Raw genomic sequence first — 25,794 nt, forward strand, 5'->3', positions numbered from 1 at the left:
TTTCTTTCTGTTTAGGGCATTTCTTACAGCCAGCTGGGGGGTGGGGAATAGATTATGGTTGTGTGGTCCGTGGTTGTGGATGACTGTACGTGTCAGTCATGTTCCTGTGGATTCCACAACTTAAAAAAGGTCTGGTGATTGCTTAAGATGCTGAGTTGCATTCAATAGAATATTGTTAGGTCAGCTGTGATGTAAAGAAAAACTATTCTACAAAGTTGACAGGAGAAGCTGATGCCGTCTCTACTCAAGCGCTATCAGAAACTTGTTTTGGAATAATTGTGAGACTATAAACTAGACAAAAACTTGTTACTTCCTACCTGACATAATGTGTCTAATGATCAGTTTAACTCTTGTCTTGCAGAGACTTTTTACATATTCTATAAATAAGAAAAAGATATGGTTGTCCCTGTTTGTATAAATCACATTTTGCTAGAAAGCGTTTTCAAAAGAACAGGACAGAGCCGCCTCTTCTAGACCAGCAGTGGAAATGGGTTGGTGTTGCAGATGTATTCCTTCAGGTATCAGTCTCTAGGGCGGCAAGCAATCTCCTAAGAGGAATTAGCCCTCAGTCTTGGTATGACCATTGTTTTCTTGATGTTATGGTGACTTGAAATAAGGACGTCTGTTCACCATTCTTTGGCAAAATACAGTTTGAAGCATACAATCTATCTTAAAATGGAACCATAGCAGGAAGAATGGAGCCATTTTTTAAGAGGATACATATCGGCCCTACATTATCTGCTCTTAGATGCCCTTGGATAAATGTTATTTACCAACTATCCCTAATCAGTAGCCTCTAACAGGACAGGGTTTGAGGATTATTGTGAACTTAAGCATTTAGCTCAGGTATAAATTTACTCCTATAGCATCCTGTGAGCTCAGTGCTAATTTCAGCAAAAAATAGACAATAGCCTCGAATAGACTGAATAGGCATCTTAGGCTCCCCGCCCTGCATCATGAGAGACTCGAGTGGTGGATGGCAGGTGTCGCCCTGTCATGGGTAGACAATTCTACCAGTAATGGCTTGCGCCAAATGGATCCTAGTCCATTGCCCTTAGCTGGAACCCTAGCGTTAAATACGGATTCTAAAATACTGTTACTCGGGCCCTGGACGTGATTTACTAGATCTTTAGTGCCAGCTTTCTGCCCTGGCCACATGTTCTCTGCCAGCAGTTGGCATTTCATGGGCATCATCACACTGCACCTGCACGCTGAGGAGGCGGGGAGCCTGCGAATTCCATCTTCCTTTCTTTTCTTTCCTTTTTTTTTTTTTTTTGTAAGTTTGAGAGAGTGAGCAGGGGAGAGGCAGAGGAGAATCCCAGGCAGGCTCCAAGCTGGCAGCTTAACTGACGAAGCCACCCAGGTGTCCCAAACCCATTTTAAGTTTTAATTCTCATTTGTTCACTGCTAAAATTGACCTCATTTTTTTCTTTGGTCTTTTCCTTCCTCATCCCTCCCCCCCACCCGGCTACACACATACACATTTAGCAGGTTACACTCCACAGAGTTGCTCACTTGGAGTTGTAAATGCCTAGAGAAGTAATGACAACAGAGCCCTTCCCAGACACATGGTCTGTGTAGTATATATTAAGATGCCAGTATCTCTAGGAGATTAAAATTGTCTCTTTTTTTTTTTTTTTTTTTAACAACTCAGGTCTTAGTGACTTTCAGTGGCTCATTTAAAAAATTCTAAAGAGGGGTGCCAGGGTTGCCCAGTCAGCGAAGCATGTGACGCTTGATCTTGGCTAAGGCTGTGATCTCACCGTTCATGGGTTAAGCCCTGCATCGGGCTCTGCCCTCCTGGTGCAGAGTCTGCTCCGGATTCTGTGTCTCCTCCTTTCTGCCCCTTATCTGCTTGTGTGTTCACTTTGTCTTTCAAAATGAGTAAACTTTAAGAAAAAGTTTTTCAGGCATTCATTAAATACCTGTTATACTGAAATACGGTTCTCGTGTCTTGGGACTTAATAGTTCTCGCAGCTAGTAGTGTTTTGGTGAGAGAGGGGAAAACCTAGGATTTAGAAACAGAGGAAACCTTCCGGCTTGTGTGGTGCTGGGGTATAAAGTGCCTCCCCAACTTGACTGTGTGGTTACCACAGTAAACAGGAAATAGTCTTTGAGATGACATTCACTTCAGCAAGCATGCATTGACCATGTACTGTGCACAAGGCATCTGGAGAGGACCACAATGTAGCCCCTGTCGTAGTCCTGTTAGGTACAGTAAACATGCTTGCTCCAGGTTTCTGTAGGATGCCACGCAGTCCCAGGGCCTGTCACCCAGTGCTTTAGAATTCGGGAGCTTTTCAGTGTCCCCCAGAGCTGGGAGGAAAAATTCCTCTGGCCCTGAGAATCCATAGCAGGGAAGGAGGGCCGCCAAAGCAGCTGGCCAGTGAATGTCTCCACCTAACTGGGAGCCAGTGGCAGATTGTGGGGTGGGCAGGGCACCTGTCTCTGCTGGCAGCTGTAGCCAGGCCTCCCGGCACACGTGACTTCCTGCTTCATCTTGCCTAGACCACACTGTCCCAGCCAGCCGTCCGTTCCCACACCGGTTGTGTGAAGGATCTGTGGCCCGTTCTTCCCTGTTGAAGCCACGCCCAATGAGGTGATCCAGGCACAGGGGATCCAGACAGGCTCTTTGGACTCATTGGGGAACCTTGATCATTCCCGTTACCTTCTAGCCATAGACTGTGCGGTTGCAAGCGAAGACTGCGAGAGCCTCCAGGACGGGTGTGAGGACTGTGCTGTGGAGCCTCTGGAAGTCCTGGCACACGGGCTCTGCGTAGCTCTGTCATCTCGCCCCTTTACAGGAATGGTTTCAGATTGGGGAATTGTCCCTTTTGCTTCCCCCACAACTTACCAGATAGTATGTAGGTCAGCATTTCTCCAAGGGTGCTCTCATTTCTTCTACCTTATCCATTTTCGTGATTTTATTAGTTTATGCCATTTTGTCTGAGGAGGATCTGGGTCCCCTCAGATTAGTTCAGGATTCTGTTGGGTGGGATTCGCTGACAGCAGTACATGATTTTCCTGATAATTGATGCCTTGATTAATGGAAATATTTGTGAAACTTCCATCTTGAATTCATAACTGGTCGTCGTCTTAATTACAGTCAGCTGCTAACTTGGCAACTGTGTATGTAAATCTGCCCAGATTTCGGGGAGCACGTTTCATAAATGGAGGAAAGATTGGTTCAGCAGCTGTCAGTTCTCTTTGCATTAACTTACTGTTTGCTGGCTTGGGTTAAATTCTCATTTTGCCCAGAGCTATGTATCTCCTCTTTTCTTTGCCATACCTTCTTATGCTGACCCTATCCTGTCCAAGTATTCACGTTATTTAGAGAGAACCAGTGGTCCATTTTGCCCCCCATGCCTGAACTGACATCAGTAGGTATGGAGTAGCATTTTGGCCCCAATGCATAGAAGGTGGAGCTACTGCCTTGAGGAGTCTCTAGTTATATTGAGAGAACTTAGGTTCCTGAAATGATTAGGAAACCATTGGGAAGCCAGGAACCCTCCTGAAGTAGTAGTAGATGACATAATAAAGCAACGAAGGAGTCGTGGAAATACACTTGTGGGAGAGTTGGTTTCAAGAATGCATGTTAGTTACATTTTCTCGCAGCAACACCACAGCAAGGAAGGGGTTGATCCTTCACTTTGTAATTGAAAAACTGAGGTACACTGAATGACTTCTTAGGATCATACAGTCTCCAACTGATGAATGGAGCTAAAGTCTCCCAGCTTCACATAGAAAGCGGTTTGTTTCCTGTTCCTTCTGTTGCTGGAATTAAGAGAACTCTGATGACTGGAGGCCTGGGGAAGGAAGGCCTACGGCAAAGGGAGGACTCACCTGGGTCTGACTTGAGTAAATGAAGAACAGGAAAGCCGTATTTCAGGCTAGACACATTGGTGAAGAAGTGTGGCATCTGTGGAGTGTGAGAAAATGTCAGTCCTAGGACAGTGAAGCATTTAAAGTCCATCCCACATTAGAAAAGACCATGTACATTTCAGTCTATTACACATGTCCATACTCCTGTGCTGAAACAAGAGTTACTTAATTATCTACGCTGTATTTTAGAATTTCTAACTTGATTACCATTTCTTAAAAAATGCTAGCCATGATGTAGTGGGAGATGGTGACCATACTTTGAAAACCACCGGAAAAGAAGATTCCCATTGTCCCAGATAGTAGCATATAATGCTGAATAGATAAAGGGCCAGACTGGAGGGGAAGGGCTCAAAGTCTCAGGATTGGCCATGTGGGTGGGACATAGCAAAGGTTCACTTGTCAATACTCAGAGCATTTTGGAAGGTGGTTTTCTACCCACCACTTAAGTAGACTTGGATTTTAATGTGTAGAAGAAATGAAGATTATAAGTATTAGAAGCTTGAGGATCAGAAGAGTTTAAAAATTCCTTTAGCCATGATATTTGCACTGAAAAATAGTACATGTTTTGAAAGTAGCGTTAATGCCTTTGTTCTCTTCTGTTTTTAAAGGAAAATGATGTTACTGCTGTACGAAGAAGGCCTCCGGGTTGTCATACATACCTCTAACCTCATCCATGCTGACTGGCATCAGAAGACTCAGGGGTTTGTGGGCTTCTGTTTACTTCACGGCAGTGGCTGTGGGTGGCATTCACTTTATTCTGCTATTGTGTTTAACAAAAAAAAACAAAAAAACACCCACACATGTGGCATAAAAAAGAGACCTACACAGAAATAGTATTTTACTACCTCCCCTCAGCTCCACTCTCTTGAGGTAACGGGTGTTAACAGTTTAGTACATACACATCCATGACTAATATATATGTAAATGTACTTTTAAATGGGATTACACACTCAACAGCCAAGCACAGGGAGCAAGCCTGTGCAAAGGATCTGAGGCAGGAAAGACGGTATAAAATGGAAGGTCTGAACCCATTATTTTTCTGGTGAGACCTATCAGTAACTTCCTTGGTCTCCATTAACCCTTTTCCCCACTTGTACTCTGGCTTGTCATTTCCCAAATGGTATTGAAGGGAAACTTCATGGTTAATCATATGCTGAAAACTTCTCCTCATCCCCAGTTTATTTTTCCATAAAAGAAAGCTAAATTGATATCTTTTTAGAGCCTTTAATAGGTTCATATAGTTGTGAATCTCCAAGAGGAAAAACTGACTTTTTTGTTGTTCTTTCGTTTTTGTGTTTTTGTTACCAACTCTGTCTGTCCTTGGTATACTCAGGCTAGATCTGGTCTTTTGAGTTCTTTTTAAAAGAGGAGCTTGGTTTTTTTTCTGTTACTTAGTAACTTGCCCAAATCAACTTCTAACTATTCTCCCTCTTGGTAAACTCTTGATTGTGGCTGGCTTTGATTTCCATTTGTTTACGTCATTTTGTACATCTCTGCTTTCTCTGGGGTTAGAAGAAAGTCCAGGATTCATCTGGCCTCTTCCAGGGTCTGCGTGTCCTTCACTCTCCTCCTCTGCCTTCTCATCCTCCCTGTCACCGCCCAGGCTGGGCTAGAGCTCTTAGCTCTGGCAGAGCCCAAGTCACACTGTAGGTTGAACTGAAATACAGGACCTTCCAGCCTCCATCCTATGGGTTTGCTTCAACCCCAGTGCCATGTAGAACAATGGTACCCTCTCTCCCTTCACTGCCTTCAAGTTGGAAAGACAGGCTTTTCCCTGAGCCCGACATCCCTAGTTCTCTCTCTTCACTCTTTCCCCGCCACGGCAAGTGGCTTAGAGCCCCATCACCAGTGCCTGATAGTTCTCTTGTAAACGTGTTCTAATTTCTGAGTGTCCCACTTAATTGCATCTTGAGAAGCGTATTTTAATTCCAACTGGTTCAGGGTGGAGGGCATCCCCATGGTCTGTAAAAGCCTCAGCCACTGGGTTTGAGGTCAACTATGCCTTTGCCACTCCTAGAGCTTCTGAGCTGCTGGGTTGGGTTTTTGAACCCATGAGTCATACGGAGTTTGTGAAGTTGGCCTGTGTGGCTCAAATAATCCTACCTGTGGCCTCCAGCTTATTTTGGAGTGAGAAGCTTGAGCCATGTTCTTTAGGTCTCTCCAGGATGGCTGTTCTGGGGAAATGGATTAAGGAGATAAGGATTTGGGTATTCGGATTTTTTTCCTTTAAAATTTTTTGGGGGCACCTGGGTGGCTCAGTAGGTTGAGCGTCTGACTCTGCTCAGGTTGTGATCTCACAGTTTGTGGGTTCGAGCCCCACATTGTCTCTGTGCTAACAGCTCAGAGCCTGGAGCCTGCTTCAGATCCTGTGTCTCTCCAAAATATTGGATATATAGAGGATTCCCGCTCTAAAAATAAACATTAAAGACAATAAAATTTTCTCTAAAAAAATAGTTTTATTTTCATTTAACTTTTTAAATTGACCAGGTAATAGTTTCTATTGTTTAAAAGTTAAAGTACCAAGAGTATGAAATCTTTCAACTTCCCTCTGCCCACCACCTCTGAGTAGGGTAATGTTACCTCATGTTTAGTCTAGGTTCTGGTCTCTCAAACTTGCATTTTTGTGTTGTGGGTTATAATTTTTGTAAGACATTTAAAAGCAGTCCTTTTGTGTAACCTTCATGATGGTGGTTGTAGTAACACTCTGCTGATCCTTTTCTGCTATACAGGTGTTCCAACCACCCTTTCAGCTGCTGCTTGGTCTGCCTGTTAATTTCTCACATTTAAAATTATTTGGCCATAATGATTTCACATCTTGCTTGGTAAAGTGCTAAAAACACTTTGCATCTCAGTATCCTGGGTTAGTAAGTTGTCATCTGTCAAGTTCCTCATCCACCCAGACACCAGAGAGAGAACCTCTAATCTGGGAGGAGCCCACCAGGTTGTGGGCTCTGAATTGCTATTTGTGACGGAGAGACTTCTTCATCCAGCCCAGTGGGCTCATTTTACACAGAGAGGCAGGTGCTCCCGGAAGGCCTTGGCCTGACCCCAAATGACCCAGATCTGGCCCCAGAACCTGGGCTACAGTCCTTGTCACACGTGTTACCCCTTGTACAAGGGGTCTTCTTGAGGTGGGAAGGGAAGGTATGACCTGCTACCCTTGCAGAAACACATGCAGAGTTCAGAAGACATGCAGCCAGGGTCCTTGCGGTTCTGGATGCTTCCTGCCCTGGGGCCTTAGTCTCGCCGGTCTCCTTTGAGGGCTGCTGGTGAAAGAAATCGAGTAGTTTCTCTTTGGGCTTAATGGGATGATAATGGATTAAATATGGCTCAGTGGGATAGCTGCTGGAGGGGAAAAGCAGGGACAGCAAATAGATCCTCAGTACTTGGGTAAGCCTGACGTTGGTCATAACCTCCGGTGTGAAGCACACGTGTCCTGTGAGGCAGGGCGGCTGACGTGGTTTTGCAGTTGAAACTGAGCACAAGAGGTTTGAAGCCATACTTGTCTGTGATCTGTCCTGGAGCACTTCACAGAAGGGTGGGGTTTAGATACGCTTTTCCCACTTGTGGGTGTAATATAAGTTTGGGAGAAGGGCATTGTTTTCCTTTTGAAGAGAATTGATGAAAGATGTGTTTAATGTTTTGCTCACTAGATAATTTGAAAGTCTGAGGTCAGTGTAAACGTAGGATCATTAAATGTGGTGTCACTCCTTCCAGACACCAGGAGAGTACAGGATATGAAAATATCTCCAACTGCTGTAGCATATACATCATGAAAAGGAGTTTCCTTACTAAAATCGGATTTGTATACACATTTTTCTTCATGTAGATGACTTTTCCGTTTGGCTGAAGAGCTGCATTGGTGTAGCTTGCTGGGTCACCACAGGTGGTGTGGATTTCCTGTAGCAACTAGAAGAGCTATCACCTGTGTTGTCACCAGGCCTTAGTACAGAGGTGGGGCTGGGGGCAAAGAATAACGGTGTGGTGCGAGAGGAAGCATAGAGCATTCAGTTGTGAGATGTGGGCAGAGGCCAAATATTCTGGGTTCCTAAGTTCATGGTGAGGTGTTAAATTGAGAAGCATTCTGAATACTATGGAAGCCACTGGAGTGGGTGTGAGGGGATCTGTGCTTCCTGTTTCCTCAGGATCCATCTACTTACCGTGTGGACACAGCCGATGAGATTTGCCTCTTCCTTAGGGTGAATGTGCAGTCAGCACGCGATACCATTGTGTTCAGTTGCATTCCTGTTGTTTTTTTCTGTTCCAGAATATGGTTGAGCCCCTTATACCCACGAGTTGTCCACGGAACCCACAGACCGGGAGACTCGACAACACATTTTAAAGCCGATCTTATCAGCTACTTAATGGCTTATAATGCTCCTTCTCTCAAGGAGTGGATAGATGTTATCCACGAGCATGATCTCTCTGAAACCAAGTACGTATCGTTTAGCAATTTGGGGTTCTTAAAGTAGGTGAATACCTTGAGAGCCACATGGTGTCTGTACTGCAAGGGCCTTGGAAAGAGGTAGAATGGTATTTGGCTGTCCTTTAATAATATGAGAGCAGATTGTCTCCGTGTCTGTGTCTCCTAGATCTGAGGCACTGAAGTGGATGCCAGTAAATCTTCGTGCTCACCATCAGCCTCCCTCTGGAGTATCTGAAAGTCACTTATTTCTTTGCCTGGTACCTTAAACCTTGTGAATGTTCCACCATGATTTGATGTTCTTGAAGATCCATTTGAGTATCAGTTACATTCTGAGGAGGCATCTGAAGAAAATAGGTGGTCTCTCAGAACATTTCGTGATTACATTAGTTTTATGTGTATTTTGTGATTTGGGGGTCTACAAATCCCATCACTGTGCTCTATTAACTTGCATTTTATATCCTTTTAGTGTTTATCTTATTGGATCAACCCCAGGACGCTTTCAAGGAAGTCAGAAAGATAATTGGGGACATTTTAGGCTTAGGAAGGTAACAGAATTTTTACTATTTTAACTTGTTCTTTTAACTTACATTTTCCTTTATAATTACATTTTGATGGCAGCTTCATAATAGCACAATTCTGAGTGAACTTGATCAGTTGATTGTAGTTCTCGATGATTACTTGCTCCTTAATGTCTTGCCGCCTCTTTTAGAAGTGTAGACTGCTGTAAATGGCAAAAGCATAAGGACTTTGTTAGTTTTTATTTCATAAAGAGACCTCTCGTTTATTCAGCTATTGTAGTTTTGGATTGTTGTCAGCATGTAAAGGATTTTTAACATGACAAATTCAACCAAGAACAGAAAAATACTATTGAGTAAAGGCTACAGCTGTGCTAGCGTGTATTTTGTTTACTAACCAGTCCCTGTAAGAGTTAACGACAAAAGTGGCATTTGCTGCTGCTATGAAAATGAACAAAGAAAAGTCTTCACCAAATTAAAACCACAAGCAAGTTAAACATTAAGGTTTTCTTCATCTCTGTTTAGGAGATGTAGTACTGACATTAATGAACCTGAAGTGGCTTTCTTAAAATCTTCAGCTTTTTCCGTGAACTGTTTGTCATGTGAGAATTAGCCTTGGTTAATGACACTTTAATTTGCTTTTTTGAAATGAGACCACAGCTGCAAGCAGGTGAGGTCTTGAAGCCAAGAGAAGCCTAGAGAAGGCATTAGAGCCTACTAAGTCCATAGCTTTGAGGTAGATCCCCATACCTGGGCTCAAATCCTCACCTATGAACAAGTCCTGTGACCTGACTCTCGTCTATAAAATGGGTATAATAACAATACCTCACACAGAATTTCGCAAGGGTTAGACGAAATAGAGAACGCAAGGCCCGCATTGAACGTTCACTGTGCTGGTTAGTGGTTACCAGTTTGTGGACTGATGGTTGCGACAGGCTAGATTCTTGTACACATTGTCGAGGATCACAGTCTTCCTGGAAGATAAAGAGCATCTTAGAGTTTTCAGACCATTTCTCACACACAAGCTCATGTTGCATCACAGCTGCCTTCCAGGGCAGACGGGAATGATCAGACTTCAGTTCCACTGACCTGTAAGTGGACGTGCAGGGACATGTCCAGGGCTGTGTAGCCAATGAGGGGCTGAGCACCAGAACAGAAAGTGGGTCCTGGAGCTTACCGTTCGGGCCTGTTGCTTACACCATGCTGCCTTAGGGTAGAAATTGAGACCTAGGCTTTTGGGCAAGTGTGTTTATAAATATTAATGTCTAAGCTGTGTTAAAATACTACATATTAAACTAAGCCATCAGAATACGGGCTTCATTTTTCTTCAGCCTCTAGGTAATAACTCTGTATGTGTTTAAGTAGTTAAAATTTCCAAATGTTTTTGAACTGTTTCTGTAGCTTTGCAGATCACACACCTGCAGTGCTTAAGGTGGTCTGTATATATGTAAACATTTTTTTTACAGCATCACCATGTGGAGCCCAAGTGTTAAATTAAATCTCTTTCAATTGATAGGAGTCAAAATACCCAATAGCTTTTATTTTTTAAGTATTAAACAGTTATTTCAAAGCAAGATCCCATTTCATATGGCAGGCTAGTGATTTATCTGACATTTCTACATTTTTCTTTAAAAAAAAATGGTTTTACTTTAATAAAATCATGGAGTTTTGGAAGAATGCTTCTATCCACCTACTCCATTAAAATATTTTTAGTACTGAAAGAGTATTTTCCAAAGAAGAAAAAGTGTGAGGATGAAATTGATCTCTAATATTTTCAGCATTTTTCTATTGATTGCGTTCCAAGGACAGAAAGCTGTGTTCTGAGTTGTTAAACCTTTTCTGTTGACAGCTTCTGAAAGAGCACGCCTCATCCATACCTAAAGGAGAGTCTTGGCCAATAGTAGGTCAGTTTTCAAGCATTGGCTCTATGGGAGCTGATGAATCAAAATGGTTGTGTTCGGAGTTTAAAGAAAGCTTGGTGACTCAGGGGAAGGAGAGCAGGACCCCAGGGAAAAGTGCTGCTCCCCTCCATCTGGTGAGTGCTTTTCCCGCTTCAGGTGTGTGTGTGTGTGTGTGTGTTTGCCAGTCCAGGAGAAGAACGAGAATCCGTCCTCCTCATGCAGGTTTTCTTCCATGAGTCTGGGGTGGAAATGGCAGCACGTTAGCACCAGCACTGGTGATCAGGTGGCCCTGGCGTCATCTGGTGCTGGGAGTGTGCTGCTTCAGCCACAGATGAACCTGTGATTTTTCATTCCTTCAGGTTTTCAAGCAAAAGAAAATATAGTTGCTAAAGCATTGCCAACAGAATGAGTATTAGAGACTTTTGAATACACAATTTTGCACTAAACTCTGCGTGAACTTGGTATTTTTGAGGGAAGTGTACTCAAACCGAAATGGTTTTTTTCTGTCAAATATATATACTTCCTGTAGTTGACTAGAAGTTCAATTTTTTCATAAGATGAAACTTTTTAAAACTTAAAGTACTTTTTCAAATTTTGTAAAAGAAATATTTCTAATGGAGACTTTCATTTTCTTAGAAACATTCCTTTTAAGAAAGTTTCTCTGACGTACATTATGAGTTTGTTTTGTCTTACCTTTGTTTTTAGATCTACCCTTCTGTGGAAAATGTGCGGACCAGCTTAGAAGGCTATCCCGGTAATTAATGGAAACCGTCTGAGTTGAAATTTTTGTGTTTATCTCATAAATGCCCTGGTAAACTTTTTAACACAGGTAATAAAAATGCCATTCTTCTGGAGAAAAGTACTGATAAGAAATTTAGAGAATATTTTCTCCGAACTGGCTAAGGATCATAGAAATGCGTACTACTAAGCGCTGCCATGTTCCAAAGATGGTACCATGCAGTTGGGCCATTTGGGTAGGTTAACAGTAACTCTCGGAGTACTTTCTGTTCTCGTTTCTACAATAAGGTGGTCACTTCTGCCAGTAGTGGGGGGCTTGTCCTGACAAATAAAACCACCTTTCCCTGCTGCATCCTGCCTTTCCAGAGAAATTCTAACATGCCTTTCTCTGATCTCTCTCTCTCCATATCTTCCCTGCTTGTGTCTGTGGCTCTGTGTGGTTCTTCCAGTTTTGAATCCCAGATACGGATATATTTAAGGTCCAAAACTTCTGCTTAATCTTGGGATGCACCTTTGTTGTCACATAGTTGATATCTGTACTTTCTAAAGCACTTCATCTGTAAGTGTCTGGATGATTTTGTAGGCAACTTTCCACCTTGTTTGCAACTTCTCTTGCATAGTGCTGGACAGTGAGCTTTTATGTGGAATCCGAAGCCCTTCAGACAGCACATTCAGGAGGTGATAATGAAAAACCCAAGCAGTGTTTGCCTCTGGAAAAAGGAAACCTGATTGGCATTTGCTTGTGGCTGGAAGCAGAATGCTCAGAATTAGACTAATTTAGTCCATTTATTGCTTGTAATACTAGATACAACTCCGCCAGAAGAGGCTTGGTAAGGTTTGGAGTGTATCAGCTTTGCGTAATGGCCAAACCAAAATTATTATAACAGGACTCAAGGACATGGTGATGTGTCGGTTTGTCTTGTCCTTTGTCAGCTTCTAATACGTTGGATCCATTCAAAATGTACTTCTTAATGGGGGAAAACATGGTATTTCCAATAAAGCTATTTCATAACTGGTCCTGAATAGGTTTTTAGTTTTGTGCAGTAGAGGAATCGACATGCCTTATTTGATGAGTCAAGAGAAATTTAAAGCTTTCTTTGGAGATAGATTACTTATGGGGAAGTTCTTTTTTTTTTTTTTTTCAACGTTTTTATTTATTTTTGGGACAGAGAGAGACAGAGCATGAACGGGGGAGGGGCAGAGAGAGAGGGAGACACAGAATCGGAAACAGGCTCCAGGCTCCAAGCCATCAGCCCAGAGCCTGACGCGGGGCTCGAGCTCACGGACCGCGAGATCGTGACCTGGCTGAAGTCGGACGCTTAACCGACTCTGCCACCCAGGCGCCCCACTTAAGGGGAAGTTCTAATATGTGTTTGTGAAGTCACTGGTGGATCTACAATGGTACTTTCTGCCTTTAAAACATGAACAAAAATAGTCTACTAATTGTGTTTCCATTTGGAACTGTATCTTTTCTTTTTTTTTTTTAAGTTTGAGAGTGTGTACAATCAGGGGAGGGGCAGAGAGAGAGAGAGAGAGAGACCATCCCAAACAGTCTCCATGCTGTCAGCATGGAGCCCAACATGCAGGGCTCAAACTCACGAACCGTGAGATCATGACCTGAGCTGAAACCAAGAGTTGGGAACTTAACCGATGGGCCACCCAGGTGCCACTGGAACTGTATCTTTATTTCCTAGGCAAGAATAGGGCTTTTAGAATTCCTTTTTAAAAACTTCACTGTTGACTGAACATGTTAATTTTATTGATGATTCCATTACATTTGTGAGAATGTTAATACAAACTCTGCTTAGAAAGGGCAGAGGGTAAAAGGTGAAGGAAGCAGGAGGACCGCGTTTTGTCCTAGTCTACCTCCCCAGCTGACCTGTTCTTGGGCCAAAACGGAGATGCTCCAGACCAGAGTGGGGGCAAGGATTTCTCACCTTCGTGAGGACTGCAGGATAGGCCAGGATTTTTTATATAGTTTTTGTAACACTTCAAATCTGTGCTGTTAGAGATGTTAAATGACCACCCCTGAGTGATTAAATAATACCTTTCTCTTTTCAGGTCATAAACATTTATATGTATCCCTAAGAAAGGAAACCCCACTGAGGGAGCATACCTAATACAAGTATAGACCTTTTTGGGGTTCCTGGGTGGCTCAGTCGGTTAAGCATCCGCCTTAGGCTCAGGTCATGATCTCGCGGTTTGTTGGTTCGAGTCCCGTGTCAGGCTCTGTGCTGACAGCTCATAGCCTGGAGTCCGCTTTGGATTCTGTGTCTCCCTTTCTCCCTGCCCACTCCCCCCACTCCCCCCAGCATACTCATGCTCTGTCAATAAATATTAAAAAAAAAAAGACAAATATAGACCTTTTTTTTCCAAGTACTGTTCCATGAGATGAAATAGGAAGTGGTTTGTTTTTTGTTTTGGGTTTTTTTTTTTTCTTCCAGTATTTACTATAGATTCTTAATGAAGGATCCTCAAGTTGTTTTCTGTAATTCTTACTTTTTCTTTTAAAAGCTGGTGGCTCTCTTCCCTATAGCATCCAGACAGCTGAAAAGCAGAATTGGCTCCACTCCTATTTTCAGTAAGTAATTGGTTTAGAATGCTGCTATTGTTTCTTTAGGAATGAGAACGTTATTTATCGTCAGTCTGATATTTTAAAAAAGAACCTTACATAATGTAGCTATGTTCTTTTTTTCATCTACATATGTTAGTGGTAGAAATAATTTAAACAAGATTTTGAACACTATTTGGAATAGGTTTTTAATACCAAAGAGTAAAATTTATCCCTGTGAAGTTTCTATTTAAATACTGGAACTCAAAAAAAAAAAAAAAAGATAATGTTGGGTAGTTTAGAATTTATGTAAGCAGCATTTTTTTTTTCTAATGTTTATTTATTTTTGAGAGAGAGTGAGTGTGAGCAGGGGAGGGACAGATAGGGAGAGAGACACAGAATCTAAAGCAGGCTCCAGGCTTCGAGCTGTCAAGCACAGAGCCCTGTGTGGAGCTTGAACTCACAAATTTCAGGATCATGACCTGAGCCAGAGTCGGATGCTTAACTGACTGAGCCACCCAGGTGCCCCGTAAGCACCTTTTTAAAAAAAGTTATTTGAGTATAACTGTCAATGGTACATGAGTTACGGGCGTAAAACCTAGTGATTTGGCAGCATTGTAGCTCGTATTTCCAGAATGTAATTCTTCTGTTGGCACATGCACGTACTGTGACTGCAGCTTGCATAGGGTGAAACCCACACTGCTTTCTCCAGGATGTAGGATAGTATTTGGTTTGCTCAGTGGTTGAATGGCCAGGTGAAGGGAAGGTCTTTCGTCCCTCTCTTGTTCCAGGGTTGCACTTGCTCTGCGTGTTCTTGGCCCATCCAGGACACTTGTTCTGCGTGTTCTTGGCCCAGTTTCTTGCTTGCTTCAACGGGTGTTAATTACACCACACCACACAGTTGGAAACAAAGGCAGATTGCATCTCGGTAGCTCACAGTCTAACATGGTGTCCCCTTGTGGGTCTCTTGGGAGGTTATTCCCTACAGAGGACATTCCCTTATGTTGAGCTCTTTTCACTATTCATTCAGGTGAATTTAATGATCCAGAGAACAGTCTACCTGATCCCAATTCTGGCCTCAGTCTCTTCTCATGAGGAACCATCCTCTTTAAATTTGTAAGCAGAGATGGTCACCTCACGACGTAGGTCCTTTTTCCCCCACAGAACCTCAGTCCTGCAGTATTGCACACCTAGAAACCAAACTCAGTTACATGATCGTCATCCTTGGACTCCAGTGTTTCTGAATTATCCTCCGGCTTTTCAACATTGCTCTAATATTCATCTTGTTGGCTTTTTTCCCATTTTGTACTTTATTTCAAAAAGCTTGTACTGAGCCTGTACTTAGTAATACACTGTGGGAGCATGATTCCTGCTTTGGAAGAGCTCCCAGTCCACCCAAGAGACAAGACATGCAGATGGGCAGTTGAAGTCACAACTGAAGTAAATACGTGTGTGAATATATGAGTCTTAGTGGCAGAAAAGAGATTGGAAGTCTATATACCAAGAGGTCACAGTGCTTTTTTCTGTTCTCTAAACAGTTTAATAAAACACCACAGGTTCTAGCACAGAACTGTGTACTCACTTTTTAGATTACGGGATTTTGCTTTTCATGAAGTGTCCTAAAAGGATTATGATGGGTTTATATTTTCTTATTAGTAATATATTTTTCCTGTCACTAGCAAATGGTCGGCTGAGACATCTGGCCGCAGCAATGCTATGCCACATATTAAAACTTACATGAGACTATCTCCAGACTTCAGTCAAATTGCCTGGTTCCTTGTCACAAGGTAAGTAGGCCTTATATTCTTGATGGGAAGAATTTTTTAAATGTGTTTGTAACTCCTGCTGTGAATACCGAATAGGTTTCCATTAGGTTTCCAAAAGGTGGTGTTGTAAATGGTTAGTTTTCAAAGTGTGTGTATGTCTTCTGAGCCTTATTAAGAGGCCTGTGACTTCCCCTTCACAAAGCCTGTAATCATTGCCTGATTTTAGGAGTCTTGAGGTTTTTAAGGTTTGCACAAAATTTGTGTTTACTCCTGTTTTTTAATACTTCATTAGTAGGAATTAGGCAAGTTAACAATTGAGGTAAATCCAGAACAAAAATTATGCAGTAAAACTAGTATTCCTTAGTTACTTTCTCTCAGAAAATTGACACTTGACCAATCCAGTCTCTTCCAATGCGTTTTTTTTTTTTAATTTTTTAAAACGTCTTTATTAAGATATAATTTTCTTTAAGATTCACTTATTTAAATTCTGAGTTAGTATATTCCTAGAATTGTGCAATCATCACCATAATCTAATTTCGCAATTTTCATTACCCTCTATAAGAAACTCGTTATTAAGCTTTATGTTCATTTTTATAGCAAGGTAGATTGTTGTGCTCTCAGAAAAAGAGAACTGGACTAGAACTTTAGTTCCTGACTCCTAGTCTGACCAAAGGCCATTAGGCATCTCTTAATGATTCAGTGACCCAATGATGTCAATGCGAATAATTAAGGTATGACTAAGTAGAATAATTTCTTTAATGAACAGACTTTGAAACAAAGGTTTAAGAATACTCAAGAAGAAACTTTGAAACAAAAGAGCCAGTTAGAAGCAGAACCAAGTTCCCTTCCTACTTTCTGGAAATTAGTGGCCTTCCTGGCTCAGGATCAGGAACAGTGACCTGAACTGTGTTTAGTGGTATACATTAAATGCAAGAGTGGGCTTCTGGACAGTTTGTAAGGCACCATAGTGTAATGAAAATATGGCTCCTAAAAATTTAAGATGCTTTTCTATCATTTATTAGCTCTGTGAATTTGGGAAATTTACTTAATCTGTGTCCATTTCCTATTATATAAAATGGGCAAAGTAATTGGTGCCTCCTGGGGCGGTTAAGTGAAATGAGATATGCTAGAGGCTCAGTGCATATGACCTAATAGGCCCCAGGACACGACAGCTGTGGTTATGCTTGTCCAAGCTTCACCATCGAGACTGAAGGATGGCCAAGGGGAATTAGTATGCATTTCTTTGCTGTGGGTCTTTAAAGAGAAACTTTTTTTTCTTTAATTTTTTTAATGTTTGTTTTTTTTTTTGAGAGAGAGGCAGAGTGTGAGTGGGGGAGGGACAGAGAGGGAGACACAGAATCCAAAGCAGGCTGTAGGCTCTGAGCTGTCAGCACAGAGCCGAACTGTGGGGCTCGAACTCACGAACCCGGAGATCATGACCTGAGCCGAAGTCAGACACTTAACCAACTGAGCCACCTAGGTTCCCCTAAAGAGAAACTGTAGCTTCTGAAGAAGTAGGCTTCTTGATGGGGCGCCTGGGTGACTCAGTTAAGCATCTGACTCTTGATCTCACCTCGGGTCATGATCTCGCAGTCCCTGAGTTCGAGCCCCGCATCGGGTTCTGTGCTAACAGTGCGGAGTCTGCTTGAGATTCTGTCTCTCCTCTCTGCCCCTCCCTTCCTTGTGTGCACTCTCTCTCTCAAAATAAATAAACTGAAAAACTTTTTTTAAAAGAAGTAGGTTTCTTGGTTGTGCTCTTCCTGGGTAGAGAGGCCAGTGCCTGAGATGGATAGTGCCAGGGAGAACAGAGATCTGAAATGTGTGTGTCCTCTGGGTAAGTGAGTATGAGATTTTTATTAATCCCTCCCACACTTGTATTTTACATAACACCCTAAAAGGTAAACTGTTCAAATATTCCTCAGTTAAGAGAAGTTATCAATATGCTACCTAGCCTTCTACAAAGCTAACCAATAAGGAAATAAATTTGGATATATTATGGACCCTTGAACATGATTCAGAGAAATTAGATATTGAGAGAGCTCACATTTTAATGTCAGCTCACCTGTTCAGTAATTATCTTTTAAGCTAAATTATTAAGTTTCAAGTAGTAAAAAGTAAACCATGTTATTAAGTTGTAATATGAAAAGCCTGGCTATCCTGATGCTGTGTGTGACTGTCACTTCCTGGTGATAAGTTGGGGAGACCAGATGAAATCTCTACCTGCTTCCAATTCTAACATGGCTACCACTGGAAATATTCCTGACTAGTGAGCCATCGTTCATCCCAAGGGCTACTTTATCATACAGCTCTTGTTATTTTGTTTTGTGCAGAATACCTTAAATGACGGAACAGTTTTCTCAGTGTGGTCTGACAATTCTCTGATTAGTGATCCCGTCCATTATAATACTTATTTGTACTAGTCAAGGTTCTTTCTGAAGTCATAGCACTTTGAATGTCGAATTGAATTTGAAGGCTATACTTTGAACTTTGGTTAAAATCTTACCTGATTTTCCTCCATGTAGGAAAAGATGCATAAACAAACACAAACATTATTTGGTAAAATTAGTCTTATCTAGCTGGCAGCATCATGTTATCCTGCTGGGAAACCTGTTGCCTGGAGAACTCTCCGAAAAGCACACAGTGACCAGAAGTGTTTTTGTCCCTTCCTCCATTGGTCAAATGTTGCCTCCAAGATGTAAATAGATAGGACTCCTTTGTGTAAGAGTCCTCAATGTGGGTCTTTGACGTTAGAGATGGAAATCCTGGTGCTGGGGATCCATGGATAAAGAAGAGGAGATGATGTTTGAAGTGCTGGCCTTCGCGTGAAAATGGGAAGGTTGAGTCCAGAGAAAGCAGGGACAGTTCCCTCGTACATTTCTGTGTTAGTCATGGTTCTCCAAAGAAACAGAACTAGCAAGTGAGATAAACACACGGATTTACTTTTAAGGAATTGACCTGTGATTGATCATGGGAGCTTGAAAATACAAAACCCGGAGGGCAGGCCTGCGTCCTGGTGTAGCTGTTGGAATCTCGAGTGTCTACTTCATTGGAAAATTGAATTTACCGTCTATTTGGGGATTTTGTTTTCCTCAGGGTGGAGTTAAAAGATGGTTGTGCTTCACTAAAGTTGGGTATTTATTGATCCTGTGTTCAGGGTATGAAGGGGGGTTGAGAGTAACACTGAGGAACCCTTTTCTGAAGGCAAAGTTTTTGTAGTTGAGTTTAATGATGGTATTCATTCAGCTCCAGGAGTAGAACAAGACATGACCCATGCCATGCGGGGGCTGCAGAAAGAGATAGAACACTGATTGTATGCTAGTTGTTTACCTGTGTAATGATCTGGTGGAAGCACCCTTAGAAGTGTATTATTGTGGGGAGGGGGGATGCCTAGGTGGCTTAGTCGGTTAAGCATCTGACTTTGGTTCAGGTCATGATCTCACGGTTCGTGAGTTCGAGCCCCACATCGGGCCCTGTGCTGACAGCTCAGATCTTGGAGCCTTCTTCAGATTCTGTTTCCCTCTTTCTCTGCCACCCCCCCCCCCCACCTCTGCCGTGTGTGCGCATGCACACACACGTGCTCTCTCTCCTCTCAAAAATGTTTTAAAAAATATATTATCCAGTTGGGGTGGGGTCAGGGTGGGTCAGAGACCAGCTGAAGGTAAGGCAGTGATATTTCAAGTAGGCCTGGAAGTACGCCTCAGAAAACCAGATGGATTGGAAGGGAAATCTGAGCAGAGGAAGGGGTGCGAAGGCCATGGAGCTGGAAAAGCGCATGGGCTTTTCAGGGCAAATCTGAGGGAGTCTGCAATTAGGCGAAAGAAGATACTCCCATACCTCCAGAATGGATTTTCTCAAGCTGTGGCACCATATGTTCTTAGCCATAAGTCCAAAAAGCATCAACTGTAAATTTATTGAATATTAGTTTGTATTATGTGAATGTGTGCTTTCATGTTGACTAGATATTACTAAACTCTAACTTAGAAGTTAATTTGTTAAGAATTTGAAATTTGTCATGGATTTGTGGCTTATACTTTTGTTCCAGAATAGCGAGGCTAAAAACTGTCTACTTACCAAAATGTATAAGGAAGAATTGCAACAACTATTTGATTTTCATATGCCAGACACTGTTCTAAGCACTTTTCGTATTCATTTAATTTTCACAACTGCTCCATGAGGATATGGAAAAAGCGGTTAGGTAGGCTGCCCATCCATGGTCACACAGTAGTTACCTTGTGGCAGCAAGATTTGAACCCAAGAAATTGGACTCCTCAGCTGGCACTCCTCACCCCAACCTTCGGATGCCTCTCCTCATTAACAGTGGAAGTGTACCTGTTTTCTGTGAAGACCAGTTAAGTCAAAAACTGCATCACACTCTGTGGTATTTAAAAAAAGAAAGGGAGGGGGTCACTTGGGTGGCTCAGTCAGTTAAGCGTCCGACTTCAGCTCAGGTCATGATCTCGCAATTCGTGGGTTCAAGCCCCACGTCAGGCTCTGCTGACAGCTCAGAGCCTGGAGCCTGCTTCGGATTCTGTGTCGTCTTCTCTCTCTGCCCCTCCCCTGCTTGCTTGTTCGCTCTTTCAAAAATAAATAAAAAACATCAAATAAATAAATAAAATACCACCTGGCATTCCAGTATTAAAGGATGTCTGAGAGACACCTGAAAATAAAATACTTGGAGCCCACTCTCAGCCCTTCTACAATAACAAGGGTGTAGATCCACAATACAAGTGACCTGTATCAGGAACTCGCTTCAATTTTTGTTTCTTGGTTTGCCACCTTATCCCCAAGTCAGAACGTCCCAAACCGAGCTCTTCTTTTCAAGAAGAATATGTCTTTCCCTCCTGGCCCTGGTGGCACCTGCCCATTCCTTTATCCTCCAGTTTACAGCCCAGCCATCCTCTTGCTGTTTCTGCCTTTGCACGTTCTGCAATGTTCACTGGGGTCCTTGCTTCTGTGGATGCTGAGCCCTCAGGACAAAAACAGTAAGATTGAAGCAGTCCTTTAAGATGCTTTTCTCAGATGACAGACACAGAAATAGTTAAAATAGGAAGAGATCAATTCTGTGCTTGAGGTGGGCATGTGGATGCTTTGTATAGGACTGTCAAAGCCCATTCATCCTTAAAATGGTGTCACTTTATTGTTCTGGTCCCTGAAACTACCAACTCAGATACTCACCACCTGGACTTGTGAGGTGATTGCCTCTTTGCCGTCCCATCACGCAAATGGTCTGTTTCCCAGGCCACCTTTCCTTTCCTGGTTGTCAGTGACCCAGCATCTTTCAGAAAGATGAATTTTCGTCCTTGGCACTCAGACCCTAACCATACCATTTTCACCTTGTCCTGCCCTTCCCAACCTCAACTGTCAGAAGCAACCAACCTGGCTGCCTGTGCCCCTGTAATCAACCTTCCATCAGCTCCCTCGCACTGCCTTTGTTCTTTTTCTCTGCTTTTCTGGTTGCTACCCCTCTCCTAAGAATTATGCTCAGTGGGGTGAGCCTTGGTGGCTTAGTGGGTTAAGTGTCAGACTCTTGATTTCAGCTCTGGTCATGATTTCAGGGACATGAGTTCAAGCCCACGTCGGGTTCTGTACTGACAGTTGTGGAGCCTGCTTGGGATTCTCTCTCCTTCTCTCTGCCCCTCCTCTGCTTTTTCTGTCTCAAAAATAAATATTTAAAAATGTGCTCACGGGGCACCTGGGTGGTGTCAGTTAGGTGGCTGACTTTGGTTCAAAGGTCATGATCTCACGGTTCGTGGTTTGAGCCCTGCATTGGGCTTTTTGCTGATAGCTCAAAGCCTAGAGCCTGCTTCAGATTCCGAGTCTCCCTCTCGTTCTGCTCCTCCCCTGCTCGCACTCTGACCCACCTCACCCCCCCTCAACTATAAACAAACACTAAAAAATGTGCTCAGGCCTGATGTTCTTCTCTTGGGGGGGCTCTGCCAGCCTCCTGCTGCCTTCCCCAGAGCCTTAGCGCATTTATGCAGGTACTGCCATTGGAGCTTGTAGCTCCTACATCATTGTCTTGTCTCCTTGTAGAGAAGAGTGACCATGAGCTTTAATGTTGCCAAATAGTACTGTGTGATCATGCCTACTATTGAACAGGTCTTTTTCCTGGAACAAGTTTCTTAACCTCATTGAGCCTCAGATCTCTTATTTGCACAACAGCTGTACGGATGAAGGGACATACTCCGTGACATGACCCACAGACCAAAGAAAGTTAGTCTCTACAGTTAGACGTTAAATGTGATACAGTGACAAAGTATAACGAAAGACTAGAAGTGGAAGTAAAATACAAGCTCCGGAGTTACTAGTGACAGTGTAGTGTGACCACTGTGTATTGCCTTCTCAGCCATTAGGATGAAAGCATCTTTACCAAACAGCTCCTTGTACGCACATCCTCTGTTTCTCCTTTGAGACACTGTGTTCCCGCATCATGTTTGCTCCACTGCAATGCCTCTGCTAATGATGGCCATTTGCCTCACACATGCTGCCCTCCTGTCTCCAAGAATCCTAATTGTTTCCTTAAAGACCCAGATTAAAATATATAGCCAGCAACTACTATCTGGCACTGCTTGTAACAGTAGTGTCCCTGCTTTGAAGTGCCTTCGAAATAACCTCCCTCCCCGTAGTTCGTGTGCCAGTGTTGTGAACTGGTTACTGGAACAGAGGAAGATCAAGTAATCGGCTCGTGCGGATCTGGGACCAAGTCATCATCTTGAGTAGCCCATAATATTCAATATGCATTTCTTGAATGCCAGTGGTATGCCAGGCAGAGAGGACACAAGGGTGGTATAGCATGACTTCCATTTCTTCAAGAAATCGGGGTTCTGGGTATCAAGAATTAAAGGGACGCAGTTGTTGGCCCTCAAAGACACTAGTAAAGCCATATAGAGCTCAAGACCCTATATTTTCACTAACTGCTTGAAAGCATGAAGGATGTGCCCAGGGAAACCAGCTTCATGCTGCTGCCCTGTGTCAGGCACTGTATATACCATGTGGAACAAGAGACAGCCAACCTATCCTAACAGCTTTCATTTTAGCCAGAGTGAGGTAGGAGAGAGAGGCAGACTGTATACACAGGAGTTAGCATGAAATCTCACATGAGGATTAGAAACAAAATGGGGTGATGTTGGAGCCTGTCTGGAGGGGTCAAGGTCTCCTGCAGGAAGTGATGTTTGTGCTGAGTTGATTGATAAAAGGTGGGAGTGGGTCCTCAATTGTAGAGTATGTGGGATGTTGGAGTGGTCCAGCGTGGCTATGCACAGGTCATGCCAGATCCGGGAGGGCCTTGACGGCCAGAGTAAGAATCTTATCCAAAATGCCGTGGAAACACTTTAACAGTAGATCTGCTGTGTGTCTTGTAAATGTAACCCAAGCTGCTGAAAGGAGAGTGGATTATTAGAAATAAGAATAGAGGTGAATGGGCCAGCTGGGAAGCATGGAGAGATTATGGTTGCTTAAATGGCAGAGGTGAGTGTTCCTGGGGAACAGCAGGCAGATGTGGACTGTGTTGTGTGTGTGGGTATATCTATATAGAAAATACCCCACAATCTCCTTCGAAGAAAGGCAGTCAGGATGGTGGGAGAAACATGGGTTTGGAATTAAAAAGACCCACGTCCAAATTTCGGTTCAACCCCTTAACATTTGTGAATTAGTAAACCTTGCCAAGCGCCAGTTTCCTCCTCAACCAAAGTAGGTTATGACCTTTAACTGTAAGTTTTGTTCAGAGGCTTGGAGCAGGTTACATAGAACAGCTATCATCAGGGAATGGTAGATGTTGAACAAATGATACTTACCTTCCTTGCTTACGTTTAATTTTGAACATTACAAGTAACGATATTTGTAACATTTCATTGGAAGCACACGAACCCACTGTAACAAGTATGGATAGTAATACTTTACAGTAGCAGTTCAACCTATGAAATCACATAACTATGGGACCCTCAGAATCCGCCATCAGACACTCACACCAATCACACGGTGGTCCTGAGGCTTTTAGTCACCTGGAGAATCACTGATAAAATGTCGGGCACCGGTCAGGAGATGTTTAAAAAGCCTTTCTGCTCTGTGGGGTAAAGAAATGGTTGAGGGAGACACCTGACTTTTTTTTTTTTTTTTTAATGATTATTTTGAGGAGCGAGAGAGAGAGCACAAGCAGGAGAGGGGCAGAGAGAGAGAGAGAGGAAGACACAGAATCCAAAGCAGGGCTCCAGGCTCTTAGCTGTCAGCACAGAGCTGGATGCGGAACTCGAACCCACGGACCGAGATATCATGACCTGAGCCGAAGTCAGATGCTTAACGAGTGAGCCACCCAGGTGGCCGACATTTGATCTTTGAGCAGTTGCCATGTGGGAGAAAGTTCTGGCGCTTTAGCTGCGTTGTTTCAGTCGTCACAGGAGCCTGTGAGGTGGAAGTGTCCCCTTCCACGGGTGAGATACAGGACCATAGAGCTGAGGCCTCCCTCTATTACCCAGCAAGTCTCTGTCCACGGTGGGCAAAGTTGCCAACTCTAGGCACAGGGATAGAGGGATTCGCAAAACTGCTGTTTCTGCTCTCTGGGTATTTACAGTAGAACAAAAAAGGTTTTATCAAACAACTCGTGCACGTTATTTAAGTGCAGCTGTAACAATTTTCTGAGTATTGTGAGTAAATAGACTTTCACCCAGCAAGGCCTTAACTGTCTTTCGTTTCTCGGTTCAACACGACTTGAGACTTCCCTTGTTTTCCTTAGTTAGCCCGGGGCTTTCCATAATGTCTTGAGCTTCCTGGCTGGCCAGTTTCCTTTCTCTTTCAGTGTGGTTGCCTATGTGATCATTGGCTTCCACTCCAGACTCGATTCAAGTCCATGTCTTGACTGACCTGTCCCCACACTTGGCATATGAGGGCCCTCAGTACGGATTTGTGAATAGGGAAGCTACTGAAGCCCAACGCTGAGGCTGCAACAGTGAAAGAGCTGCCTAGGCTTCGCCCATAGTTGAATATGGGAGAGGCTTCACATGTGATTCCTGTGCTTGGAGTATGGTGGTAGGGAGATGAAAGCGGTCAATTCATCAGTACGGAAGTCAGAAAATGGAACTGGTTTCGGTGGGAGGATGGCTCACTTGGAGTGCAAATTGACCTACAGTGGGAATGTCATGTGGAATGGTCTGTTGGAGCTGTACTCAGAAGCTTGGTGTGCAGATAGGACGTTTCGGCGTTTTCTTTAGAACTAATTATCAATACCCCGAGCCTTTGTGGCGTTTTCAGGGGGAGAGTGTAACAAAAGGTTGATTTCTGGGAGTTGAGAGAAATACCGGAAATACATACCAAGTGGGCTTTTCACATTTACCAGTGTTCCACTGCCAAACAGATCAGATCAAATTTTACCTCCCGAGTTAAAGAGCAACTGGTCACCATTCTCCGGAAATAATCTTTCTTCTACCTAAGAGAAATGTTACATGTTCTGTATGACATCATAGAAGTTAACCTTCCCAAAAAAACAAAACTTTCACTCAGTATATATTAAGCACTTATTATGGACCAAGCACTCTTCCAGGTGCTAGAATTATATAAAATAGCCCTTGACTTTGTTGTGCTGGGAGTCCCCCCAAGTTAACAAGTATAATTACCTGTATCGAATGGTGGTAGATGCTATAGAGAAGAACAAAGTAGAATAATTCACGGTCATAGTCTTTTACTCAATACTTTGGACTAGATATATTTTGGTATTTGGAATTTAGGACGATAACATGGTGTATATAACACTAAGGATGTTAATAGATGGCATTGCAAGTAGCCTCATGTCTGTTTAGGTCAACTTTTGCCAGCAAATGAGCTAAGAAGGTTTTTTGTTTTGTTTCGCCACTAAAAGAAAAGAGTTAAGTAAAAGTGTAACTTCGAAGTTGGCTTTGGTTGTTTTTAGGTTCAGAGCCAACATTTAATGCTCACTGTCAGATCCAGGCGCTGTTGTAGACTTACTTTAAACACACACACTTTTCTTCCCCTACCCACATCTCCTGTAATCCTCACCAGTTCTACA

General features: G+C 43.0%; 1 protein-coding gene across 14 annotated transcripts in view; it reads left to right on the forward strand.

Moving 5' to 3' along the window:
• TDP1 (tyrosyl-DNA phosphodiesterase 1) overlaps nt 1-25,794 on the forward strand; it is a 90,886-nt gene that overhangs the window by 16,586 nt on the left and 48,506 nt on the right. For all 14 annotated transcript variants that reach the window (XR_008299601.1, XR_008299602.1, XR_008299604.1 and 11 more), the window contains 7 exons: nt 4,491-4,583; nt 8,150-8,317; nt 8,775-8,853; nt 10,673-10,858; nt 11,430-11,478; nt 13,977-14,043; nt 15,693-15,800. Coding sequence is in view for 10 of the 14 variants with exons in the window: in XM_053224819.1 (XP_053080794.1) it covers nt 4,491-4,583; nt 8,150-8,317; nt 8,775-8,853; nt 10,673-10,858; nt 11,430-11,478; nt 13,977-14,043; nt 15,693-15,800 (750 nt within the window). In the remaining 4 variants the exon portion in view is untranslated. The remainder of the gene's footprint in view (nt 1-4,490; nt 4,584-8,149; nt 8,318-8,774; nt 8,854-10,672; nt 10,859-11,429; nt 11,479-13,976; nt 14,044-15,692; nt 15,801-25,794) is intronic.

Source organism: Acinonyx jubatus, chromosome B3, assembly GCF_027475565.1.
Source record: "Acinonyx jubatus isolate Ajub_Pintada_27869175 chromosome B3, VMU_Ajub_asm_v1.0, whole genome shotgun sequence".
NCBI lineage: Eukaryota > Metazoa > Chordata > Mammalia > Carnivora > Felidae > Acinonyx > Acinonyx jubatus.